At 45.1% G+C, this 12606-nt stretch overlaps 1 protein-coding gene across 3 annotated transcripts in view; it reads right to left on the reverse strand.

Annotated features, from left to right (window-relative positions):
* RABGAP1L (RAB GTPase activating protein 1 like) overlaps nucleotides 1-12606 on the reverse strand; it is a 452085-nt gene that overhangs the window by 129026 nt on the left and 310453 nt on the right. For all 3 annotated transcript variants that reach the window (XM_025196731.1, XM_006017708.3, XM_006017709.3), the window contains exon 17: nucleotides 7629-7670. In XM_025196731.1, the coding sequence (XP_025052516.1) occupies nucleotides 7629-7670 (42 nt within the window). The remainder of the gene's footprint in view (nucleotides 1-7628; nucleotides 7671-12606) is intronic.

Here is a 12606-nt window from a genome sequence, read left to right on the forward strand (position 1 = left end):
AGGCAGGAGGGACACCTCAATTCACTGATTTAAAAACCCCAAATCCATGTTTCTCTGCAATTAAAATGAAATGTTTGTGTGTGCAAGTGTGTGTGTGTATTAGAGGTGTGTGAAGCGGGCCCTATTCAATTCAGATTTGGCCCAAATCAGGGATTTGATTAATTGAATCAGATCACTTTCCCTGATTTGATTCGGCCAAATCGGAATCTGAGAATCAGCGATTTGGACATAGACACAGCTTTAAAAGTTTTTTCTACATACCTTGAGGTAGCAGGTGCAGCTCATGATCGCATGGAGCGTCCCACAGGAGTGTGGGGGGGACCCTCCATATGCTCAGCAGTGAACCTGGAAGTGGACCAGAAATAGTTCTGGTCTACTTCTGGGTCTACCGGGAAGCCCAATGCCACCCCCCCAACACCCCCCCCCATGCCTCCCTGGCTCAGCAATTGGCTGCAAGGGGAACCTAGGTGACCCCTCCATACCCAGGAGGCACCAGCTGCTGAGCCAGGAGGTGCAGGGAGGTCCCCTGGCATGCACCCCAGCAGACCCAGAAGTGGACTGGAAGTGCTTCTGGTCCAGTTCTGGGTCTGCTGCTGAGCATGCTGGGGAGCCCCCCATGCTCCTGCGGGACGCTCCATCTGCCCCAGCATCACAGCACTCATGAGCCCCTGCTACCTAGAAGTACATAGAAAAAACATTTAAAGCTGTCTCTATGTCCAAATCTCCAAATTTTTCCACATCTCTCCGAATTGATTCGGAGGGTTCTGATTCGATTCAGAGAGATTAAAGGGTCCTCTGATTTGATTCACAGATTCGGCCACCGAATCAGGCCGAATCTCCGCTGAATCCAATCAGGGACTGAAGCTTCATACAGCCCTAGTGTGTGTGTGTGTGTGTATTATATTACATATATAATATATATATAGTACACACACATGCACACACACACACACAATACAGGGGTATCATGGAAAATCAGAGCTCTCCCTGCCCCCTTCACTCACCAAGAAGCGGATCCAGCTCCGGCTGTCCCCCAGCTGCTTTGTTGTGCTGAGCAGCCCTGATATGCCGGTGCTCTTCTGGTGTCCCACCTGCTCTGGCCATGTCAGTGCTCCTTACTCCTGACCTGCAGACCCCTGCCTTCACACACCCTTGCCTCACAAACACATGCATATATGCACCCCACAGGCCCCCTGACAGTTCCCAAGCCCTGGCCCTCCGACCCTCAACCCCACAGACTTACCTGTATTCAGCTGCCAGGGCTGCTCCCACCACCTTGCTTGGCTGTATGCTGGCCATGTGTGTGTGTGTGCATGCACATACGTGGCACCCCCTGCCTCCAGTCACCCTCCCCCCACTCTCCACAGTCCCAAGCAGCTCCTTGCAAGCCAGAACGCAGTCAGCCTGCAAAAGGAAATCTGCATTTTTCTCCTTTAAAGGGGAAAATCCGTGATTTTCCCCATTAAAGGAGAAAACCCTTGCTTTTCTCTTTTAAAACAGAAAATCCACATTTTTCCATGGCAAATGAAAAATCCAGATCCCTGGCCATAACAGAGGTTTACACATAATCTAATCTGTTTAAAGAGACTTTGTGCCAAGATGAACTAGTCTCTAGTAATGCTGTGATTACTTAAGGAATTTAATTAATGGGATTTGTCTTGCCTAGATAATAAGTAAAAGCCCTCTTAACATTTAAGGTAGGCAATGTAACTTCTCTCAGAAGACAGACAGACATTGGGAAGATAACAGGTAAATTAATGGCCTGATTAAAATGGAAATCAAAGATCATTTAGTAAGATACATTCTGGATGTGGATGTAGCACTAGCTATCAGTATTTAAAACTCACCAGCTCCTTGCTGATATAAATGCTGTTTTCAGAGATAGATGCTAGAAAAAACATGCCTTTACAATAAACATGTAGAATGAAAAGCTGACATGGTTGCTAGATGGATTTTGACAGTACTCAGTGAATGTCCAGATTTAAAATATATGGTGGTATATAATCCAGAACTAAGCCTACCCCTTTCTGGGAAATCGAGATGAAGTCTCTTTCATTTCAAGCAGACACATGTGTATGCTTGGGTGAAAGCACATACATCAGCCTGGTCATTAGTCCAGCATACTGGGCTGCATTGGTAGGAGTGCTGCCAGCAAATCAAGGGAAGTGATTATTCCCCTTTATTCAAAGGTGAGGCTGCATCTAGAGTACTGTGTTCAGTTTTGGACCCCCCACTACAGAAAGGATGTGGACAAACTGGAGAAAGACCAACGGAGGGCAACAGAATGGTTAGGGGGCTGGGGCACATGACTTATGATAAGAAGCTGAGGGAAGTGGGTTTATTTAGTCTAGAGATGAGATGACTGAGAGGGGATTTAATAGCAGCCTTCAACTACCTGAAGGGTGCTTCCAAAGTTCTCAGTGGTGGCAGATGACAGAACAAGGAGCAACAGTCTCAAGTTGCAGCAAGGGAAGTTTAGGCTAGATATTGGGAAGAACTCTCTCACTAGGTTCACAGGTTCTGTGCTAGATCCATGGGGTCTGACAACCATAGCTACTCAGCTGAGTTTTCAGCAGGGGTATCAAATTTATCAGGCCCTGTAGATCAGACAAGTAGCATAGAGCTGATCCACAGAAGCGATGGGTAGTGGGAGGCTAGTCTGCAGGCTGGATCCTTCTGGATCCCTACACACTGGATGCTGCATGCAAGGCTGATGCAGTATGGATGATGCACGCAGCATGTACAGACTGGCCCTGCACGCCTTGTACAGTACACCACACACTGCATCAGGCCCCATACACAGCTTGCAGCGCTTGCCAGATCCATCCCCATGTGCCGTGTAATGCAGACATGCCAGCCCTAGCTCCATGCACTGGGTGAAAGCACATGGGGCCGGGCCGGCGTGCACATGTGTGTGGTCCCAAGTCCAAGATCCACAGGCAGCACTGCAGACCAGATATCAGGGCTCTATGGGCTGGATCCAGCCCACAGACCAGATCTTTGGCACCTCTGATTTAATTGCAAAAGGAATTTGATTCTCCCCTGGCATTATAAATGCATTTGAGATGCAACAATACCTTTCCTGGAGGTAAGTACAACTGAACAATTCTATGAAATACCCCATGTATGAAGTAAAGACCTGTAAAGTGAATCAGACTTGTTTACTTCCTAGTAGATATATATGTGAAACAATAATCATTATATACACTTTTACCTCCAGGAACTCGAATGCATGATGGAATAGTTTAACAAAAATAAAACAAAACAAAGGTAAATAGTTTTAAGGGCCATGCTGACCATGCCCACAAAAGCAAACATTTAATTTCCCCCTTTTCTTTCCTGAAAACTTTGGGGCTTCAAGAATTATAGCCCAAAGCCTTTTGATATCATTTTAATATAAGGTGTGCCCTCCATGGACTGCCACCTCGATGGGGTGGAGAGGCTTGCATGTACCGAAGGCCCTAAGAGCAATATTGTTGGGAGTCTTGTACTCCTGGTAGGGTCACCCACGGTGGTAAGGTCAACGGTGAGGTATCAGACAAAGAGCAGTTCAACACAACATAAAGACCTCAACTCAACAGTGAAGCAGGCAGATGCAGGAGGTATATTTTCCAATAGCTGTGAAGGCAGATGAAGGCTGCAGTGGAAGAGTAACTCCAGTCATCTTGGATCTCCTTGCCACTGGACATACATTTCTCCTCTGCCAAGATCCATGTGGCTTTCAATGCACAATGGCCTCCTCACGTAAAACAAGTCATGACCAGTCTTCTCCCAGTAATCCAACATCTACTACAATAGCCAATCAATACATCTACAAAGTCCTGAAGCAATGGACAAGTGGTGACAGGGACAGATAAAGTGATCGCTGGGAGTCCCTAGTCATGGATTCACATGCAGGGGCCGGTCGCATGATGGTCACTTCACCCTCGGAATGGGACAAGAGGGTAATTTAGCAGCTGTGATTGTGACTGAGCTGTCCTTTTTAGAATCCCTTCTGCTCACCCCACATGGGGAAGGGACTAGAAAAGGTGCCTCAAACATAGGCTGTCCTACTTTATCTCAACTGACTGGATAACCACTTCCAGGGGGATCACTCAAATTGCAGTCAAACACAAAAATGTCCCTTGCATCCTGGAATGTACAAACCCTACTAGATGACCAGGACAGTGACAGACCTAAATGTAGAACAGTTATTGTAGAACAGCTATAGTAGAACAGCTATTGCTGCCTCAGAACTCTTGCAATATAACATTGATATCGCTGTTCTCAGCAAGACCAGATATGCAGATGAAGGCCATGGTAGAGAGGACAGGGTGGCTATACTTTGTTTTGCAAACCACAGACAAATACATGGCACTGGTTTTGCCATTAAGAATCAGATTGTCAGCTGAATGACTGAATTCCTTATTGGCATTAATGAGTACTTCATGACTCTCCACCTCTAACTGACCAACAATTCGTTTGCTACCGTTATCCGTGCATATGCTCCAACATTTGATGCCGAGGAAGAACAGAAAGAACAGTTTTATGCTAACCTTGATGAAATTCTGATTGTCATCCTGCAAAAGGACAAGATCATCCTCCTTGGAGACTTCAATGTGAGAGTTTGCCAGGATTTTAACATATGGAGGAGCACTACTGAAAAGGAAGGAGTGGGCAAGGCCAAACAGCATCCTTTGACACGGTAAATATGTAGAGCATGACCTTGTCACTATTAACACTATCTTCAGACAATGTGACAGGTACAAAACAAACAATGGCACCTCCTTGACTACATCATCATAAGAGCGCATGATCTAAAAGACGCATGTAATGAGAGAAGCTAACGACTGCTGAACTGATCATTGCTTAGTGAGATCAATCCTGTACATCAGGGTTGTGCTGAAACATCAAAAGCAATCCAAATCACTCTGATGACAGTACAACACCAAATCCCTTCAGACCCCTAGCCATTGTGAGGACTTCCAAATACATTCCAACAAGAACCTCTACAATTTTAGGATTGAAAACTTGTGTTGAGGAAGATTGACAACTGTAAAAGAGACCATCCATGAGGCTTGAACAGAATCAATTGGCTTTATCATCCAACACCATCAGGGCTGGTTTGATGAAAATAACGCTGAGATCAAAGTCCTTCTTGAGTGGAAGAAAACAGCTTTCTGTGACTGGCAAAACCATCCTATGTCCAGTCAGAAGCAGGGAACCTTTCAATGGCTTAAAGCTGATGCCCAGAGGAAGATTTGAGAAATCAAAACCAAATGGTAGGAAGAGAAGGCGAAAGAAACTCAACAATTCATTGACAATCATGACATGCGGAGCTTCTTCAATGCAATCAAAGCTATGTATGGACCAAGTTTTTGTGGGCTCACCCTGCTTAGATCTGAAGACAGCAGTACACTTCTCAAAGATGAGTCCATTAAAAACTGCTGGAAGGACCACTACCAAAAGCTCCTGACCTGAGACTCGACAATGACCGATGAAAGCATTGATTCTAGCCTGTAGCATCCAATAAGAGAAGCACTTGCCAGTCCACCAACCTCTGAAGAAATCCACAGGCAATAAGAAAGATGAAGAACAACAAAGCATCTGGCCCTGATGGCATATCAGCTGAGGTCTTCAAAGTTGGTGGGGAAACTGTGACCAACAAGTTCTACACACTGGGTGCATCTACACAAGATGCTAATTGCACAGTAGCCTAATAACACTGTGCAGTAGCACATTGGGCAAAAACTGTACTAATACACTACTGTGCAGTAGTATTAGGCTACTGGGCAATAAGCATCAATAAAAGCCCATGTGCTGGTGCTACTGCGCAGTAGTGCACGTTACTGAGCATTGATTTAGTACTTGGTTAACCGAGTACAAAACTTAATGCGCAGTAACTACGGTGCATTAATGAATGTGTAGATGTGCCCACTGTTTCTTAAAATTTGGAACACTGAGGAAATTCCTACTGACCTAAGGAATGCCAATATTGTCATTATTTTTAAGAAGGGAGGTAAGTCTGACTGTGAAAACTATCGATGTATTGCCCTCCTCTTCATCGCCAAGAAGATTCTTGCTCAAATTCTGCCAAACCAACTGCTCCCTTTTGCCAAAGAAATCCTCCCTGAATTTCAATGTGGCTTCAGACCATCAAGAAGCACCATGGACATGATTTCTGTGGCCCAGTAAATCCAGGAAAAATGCTGAGAACAACACTAGGAATTGCATACGGCCTTAGTTGTATGACCAAAGCCTTTGACACTGTTAATTGTGAGGCTCTATGGAAGATCTTATTGAAGGTTGGCTGCCCAGGGAAATTTAATCACTCCTTCATGACCAGATGACTGCCTCCATCCTATGCAGTGGCTCCACTACAAAGCCCTTTGCCATTCAAATGGGCGTCAAACAGGGTTGTGTAATCACATCTTCCTTGCAGTCATCAAAATGCTCATCCATGACTGTCTGCCACATGGCATTGGCATCGAGTTCAGGATGGATGGAAACTTTTTCAGTCTCTCCTGCCTCCATGCCAAAACCAAAGTTACGTTGGCCTCTATTGTGGAACTTCAGTATGCCGATTGTGCTGTTGTCGCACATACTGAGGAGGACCTACAAACAGCTCTTAACTGTTGCCCTCAAGCATACCAGTGCCTAGGACTGACACTAAACAACAGAAAAGCAAAGCTGCTTCACCAGCCTGCTCCAGGCCAATCAACTCTCCCAGCAAAGATCCTCACTGACCGACAGGAGCTAGAGAGTGTTAAACAAGTTTGCATACCTTGGCAGTCATCTTTCAAAGAAAACCAGCATCGATGAAGAGATCTAGTATAGGATCCGATGTGCTAGCTCTGTCTTCAGAAGACTGTGTTCAATAATCACGACATAAGGACTCAAATACAGCTCCTCCTATTTAAGGCTGTGGTAATCCCAACTCTTCTCTATGGCTGTGAAGCTTGGCTGACCTACAGGGACCACCCAAAAACCCTGGAACGCCTTCATCAGCACTACCTCTGGAGGATCTTTGGCATAAAGTGGGAGGATTGTCACATAAATGCTAGTGTCCTCACCAATGCTAACACCACCAGTATGGAAGTGTTGATTATTCAACATCAGCTGCGGTGGACAGGGCATTGTGTCCATATGCCTGATGTACATTTACCAAAACAAGTACTATACTCCCAACTCATCCAAGGACAAAGGGCATGTGGGGGCCAGAGGAAATGCTTCAAGGACACCCTCAAGACAAACATTAAGAAGTGTGGCACTGACATCATAAGCTGAGAAAAACTAGCCCAGGACAAAGATGCATGGTGATACCTTGTGAGAAAAGGCCCATCTCCCCCTAGAGGCAGAAAAACGACAGACATGGAAGGAAAGAAAAAAAGATTGAGAAATCTGCAGTCCAACCTTCCCTTTAATCACCACCCGTGGTGTCTGCCAGAGAGCCTGACTCTACGATAAGCCTTCTTAGTCATCCATGGACTCATCTATAACCCTTAACTTGCCCCATGGGAGTGATCATCCTTGACCGTGAGGGATTGCTGATGATGAATGTAAGGTGTGGTATATTCAGCTAAGTGACAGCAATAATTGCATAAATACCCACATGGTTTTATTATAAATTAAAAGAGTAAAAGGCTTACCTTTAAGAGAGCCAAAGCAACATGAAAGATTATGTTCAGACCCTGAAAATGAAAAAAAAAAAAGTCAAGGTAAGTCCCATTGTACCAGATATCATTTCTTTGTTAGATGCTGGCATTTGATGCAATGAGCTTTTAACATTTTTGCCATTCCTGAGAAACTCTTAGTTCCCCTCTGCTTCAGACCTCAGGCTTAAGGGCCCAAGATGGAGCTTCTAGACCCTTAGCAGAGGAGAACTGAGACTCTCTGGACAATAATGAACTTGCTCATCCACCAGTGAGACAACTGGCATTGTCTGTAACAAGTCATCCCTTTGCCCCTCGGTTGTCATGGTCTGTCATGGAAGATTACAAAATAATATAAGCAGAGACTATCATGTCAGAGTTTGTTACAAAACAAACTAAATACATATTCTATGCAGCAGGCAAAAGAAAGCTGCTAAATAGTACGTAAGACTGTTTTTAGATCCTGAGAAAGGGGGCAGTGCATCAACTGCAAAGTACAGCGGAGCTTAATTAACACTACGAACGCACCTATCTTTTATAAATGACGTTAAACACTAACAGGTTTCCTCTACCTGCATCCAGTGCATTTCTGAGCTGAGGATAACAAGCCAGAGGCACTTTCTGAAGACCTTGTTTACATACGAACATTGTATTGAGGTAAAAAGTTACAATGCTATAGCTACCCTAGTGCAGGCATCATTATTTCAGAATACAGGGTTATGAGCATACAAACAATCTAACACAAGGTTAAACCAGAGTGGGTACTTAAGAGAGCTTCTGCTTCTCCCTGGTAACTACCAGTATGCTTGCTCTTGCTCCACAGTAAGGAGCGGGCAGACAACAATGCAGCAGTATCAACTGGGGTCTTTGAGTGCCCAAGGTACGTAAGACCCCACTGCTACCACTCTCTGGTTCTTGGTGAAAGGGGGTTTTGTCTAGGGCACAAAATTTTCTCCCTGTACCTCTACATAGGAGACCAGGCTAAGCTGCAATATTGTTGTGGGAGAGGGTTGTTATATAGCTTATTTTACTACTCCTTTGGCTTTTACTTTCTCCTGGCTTGTTCACTAGTTTTATAAGCCACTTTGCTCTCTTCTCTAAGTCACCCTGAGCTTTTGTTGGGAAGGGCAGCATATAATTTTAATAAATAAGCTTTCCAACAGACACCAAGCTGTAGAGCAGGGGAGGGCCTTCTTGTGCAGCACAAACTCTCTCAGTCGGTTAGAAAAAGATCTCCCGTTTGTCCCTACTTTGCCTATAAAACTTTATGCTGAATTTTATAAAATGGCTCTGAGATGCTGTGAAAGTATTGACATACATAATTCATAAGTTGGTTTAAATGCAGTTTAATCCTGAAACAGACACACACACAGAAGTCCATTAAACTAGTTTAAAATGTACTGTAACAGTTCAAAAGCGTACCTGGAAAATCAAGTACTCTCTTACACTAGTGCACTGTGAACAAGGTAACGTGTTATCTGTGGACACCAAACGTTCTATGACCCAGTCTGGTCGGTTCTCCAGGCATCCCACACTGCACCACTCCTAACCCACTACAACTGTCCACTCTGGTATTTGGCCAGACCCCTATTGCCCCCCTTTTTTGGCCTTCTGTTGACACTTCTTATCACCCTTTCACTTCTTGTTCAATGAAAGCTATCTTTCCAATGATGAGCTGTGTCCTCATTTCCTACTTGACTGGCCCCTTCTTATATCCCCCAAGTCCCTGTGAATCCCAAAACACGGAGAGATCCCAGTAAGCCCTCTGACTCCCCTTCCCAGGGCACCCCAAATCAGGCAAACACACTGCAGAGTTCAGTTGAATGCCAGCTACTGAACTTCACTGAATTAATGTTTAGGAGAGAAGGGAACTAAAAAGTGAAAACGTCCCTCACCCACCTGGGACCCCCAAAGCATGGCTGCAAGCAGTCCCCTCCCACTCACCCCCTACCAGGCATGATGGGATGGATGCTCAGTCCCACCCTCTGGTCTCAGAGCCACAGTATTTCAGAGCCCCAAAACTGACCATTCTACCTGGAGTGCTAGGGCATTGTACATATGTGGACACCTCTGACCCACAGTTATAAAATGGTTCCCAATCAGTGACAGGAATGGTTCAGTTGTTACACATGTCCACACCCTGAATGTGAAAGACATCACACAAAACTCACATTTGTTGTATTATTTTTCCCTGTTTCAAATCTGTAATGCTGAATGTTTAGATTTTTTTTAGCAAACACTGTAGCTTGTTTGTTTAATAACAAGGTAAACTTCTATTATATCACTTTACTTAGAATTAAGCATCAAAACGTATCCCAACAGATTTGCACACAAATAATGCCATCATAATACACACACCGTATTAAAGGATTATAACAGGATTTCCTTAGTAAATCTCCCATTGTACCATAATAAAGATGTCAATGAGTTCCTTGCTGATCTGTCAGTAAACTTATTTCAACAATATTTTAAGAGTTCCAGCTGTAATTTCACAAGCTTTTATTAGTTAGGGATAGGTAAACTGATTTTGCAAGAATAATGGCCCTTAAAACAGTAGTTCTCAATCTTTTTTTGTATCAGGACCCAATTGTAAACATTAATGGCCAGTCCTGACACAGTGCCCCTCACTCCTGACACAGTGCCCCTCACCCCTAGGCCCACCACTCAGTGTGTGGGGTGAGAGGCTGGGGTATGAGGCATGGGGGGGGACCTAAGCAGCCCCTTGCAGGCTAGAACTCTGCCTGCATGCAAGGTAAAAGCCACGGGTTCCTCCTTTAAAAGAGAATCCATTTTAAAACTTGTTTTTATCCATTTTTAAAGTTTGTTCCTGACCCTTCCATATATTCTTGTGACCCACTTTTGAGTCGTGATCCACAGGTTGAGAAGCACTGCATTAAACCACTGCCCATTCCTTAAATCAAGCCTTCTTAAAAAGTTAGGATTATTACATAAATTCCCTGAGAATCAAAGATATTTTTGTGATGTCTCTTACTGGACCAACTATATAGTTGGGAGACACATTAGAGAAGCTTCCAAGCACAAAGTGCCCTTCCTTAGATCCTCAAGATCTCTTCAGGATATTTCACCTCTAATGTCAGGGTCAATCCTGCTGTCAAGGACTCCCTGTTAATGACACATCAGAGTGTATAATTTAACCAGGAAAATCAACCGCATTGTTTACAGAAATGTGAACTTTATGGGGTATTTGCTAGAAAAGCCTAGAGGTGCAAAATTCAAGTGAAGCAGCATTAAGGTGACCCTAACTGCTGCTGGAGTGAGAAGAGGGTGAAGGCATCTGCTCTGTCCCTTAGAAATACATTGAGGGAGAGAGAACTAGATTCTTCCTTGAGAAATCTGCTGCCTCTGTCATTGGATGCTCTCACAGGAAAGTAGGAATGGAAGGGGCCTATAGAGGTCATCTAGTCCAGCTCCCTGTATGTGATGGGATTTTCCCTATCCAAACCATCCTATACAAATCCATTGTCTAACCTATTAGCAAAACTACACAATCAACCAGGGCACAACCACAAGACATAATACCCTAAGCTACCACAGGTAAAGCAGGGGGACCACAGTGGCCAATGTCCTGCTACTACAAAAGCTGTTAAAATGCATTCAATAGATCCTAGGAACAAGGCCATGTTCGTCCATCCCTCCCCTCACAATCTGTGCCAATCTGACCATAGGGTAAAATTCCATCCTGACCCTAAATATAGCGACTGGTATGATGCTGACTGGAGAGATAAGACCCTCTAGCTAGAAACCTCATGGCTTAAGTTCCAATAGGGCACTGACACCTCAGTCAAAATCCCCAGCCTTGCTGCAGCCAACACCCAATGCTTCTAAGGAAGGCTTAAAAAAAACCCTGACACATGTAGCAGCAGGAGGGAGAAAATAATTCTTTCCTAGCCCCATGTAGCAACAAGCAAAGCTCAGTAGCATGGGAAATACCCACAGCAGAACACAGGCATAGCTACTCCTAGATCATCCGTGACCAATGCTAAGCCAGTCTCTTCCTGAACTATAGGCCAGTCAGTCTCACCTCCATCCTTGGCAAAATCTTTGAAAAAATTATCAAGGCTCGCATTTGCAAGAGCCCAGCAGGACAAATTATGCTGAGGGGAAACCAGCACGGGTTCGTGGCAGGCAGATCGTGCCTGACCAATCTAGTCTCTTTTTATGACCAGGTTATGAAACGCCTGGACACATGAGGAGGGGTGGATGTCGTATACTTGGACTTCAGGAAGGCCTTCGATACGGTATCCCACCCCATACTGGTGAACAAGTTAAGAGGCTGTGACTTGGATGACTACACAGTCTGGTGGGTGGCGAATTGGCTGAAGGGTTGCACCCAGAGAGTCGTGGCGGATGGGTCGGTTTCGATCTGGAAGGGTGTGGGCAGTGGGGTCCCGCAGGGCTCGGTCCTTGGACCGATACTCTTTAATGTCTTCATCAGCAACTTGGACAAGGGAGTGAAATGTACTCTGTCCAAGTTTGCAGATGACACAAAGCTATGGGGAGAAGTGGACATGCCGGAGGGCAGGGAACAGCTGCAAGCAGACCTGGACAGGTTGGACAAGCGGGCAGAAAACAACAGAATGCAGTTCAACAAGGAGAAATGCAAAGTGCTGCACCTAGGGAGGAAAAATGTCCAGCACACCTACAGCCTAGGAAATGACCTGCTGGGTGGCACGGAAGTGGAAAGGGATCTTGGAGTCCTAGTGGACTCCAAGATGAACATGAGTCGGCAGTGTGACGAAGCCATCAAAAAAGCCAATGGCACTTTATCGTGCATCAACAGATGCATGACAAATAGGTGCAAGGGGCTGATACTTCCCCTCTATCGGGCGCTGGTCAGACCGCAGTTGGAGTACTGCGTGCAATTCTGGGCACCGCACTTCAAGAGGGATGCGGATAACCTGGAGAGGGTCCAGAGAAGGGCCACTCATATGGTTAAGGGCCTACAGACCAAGCC

Source organism: Alligator sinensis, unplaced genomic scaffold (genome assembly GCF_000455745.1).
Source record: "Alligator sinensis unplaced genomic scaffold, ASM45574v1 scaffold31_1, whole genome shotgun sequence".
In the NCBI taxonomy this organism is placed as follows: domain Eukaryota; kingdom Metazoa; phylum Chordata; order Crocodylia; family Alligatoridae; genus Alligator; species Alligator sinensis.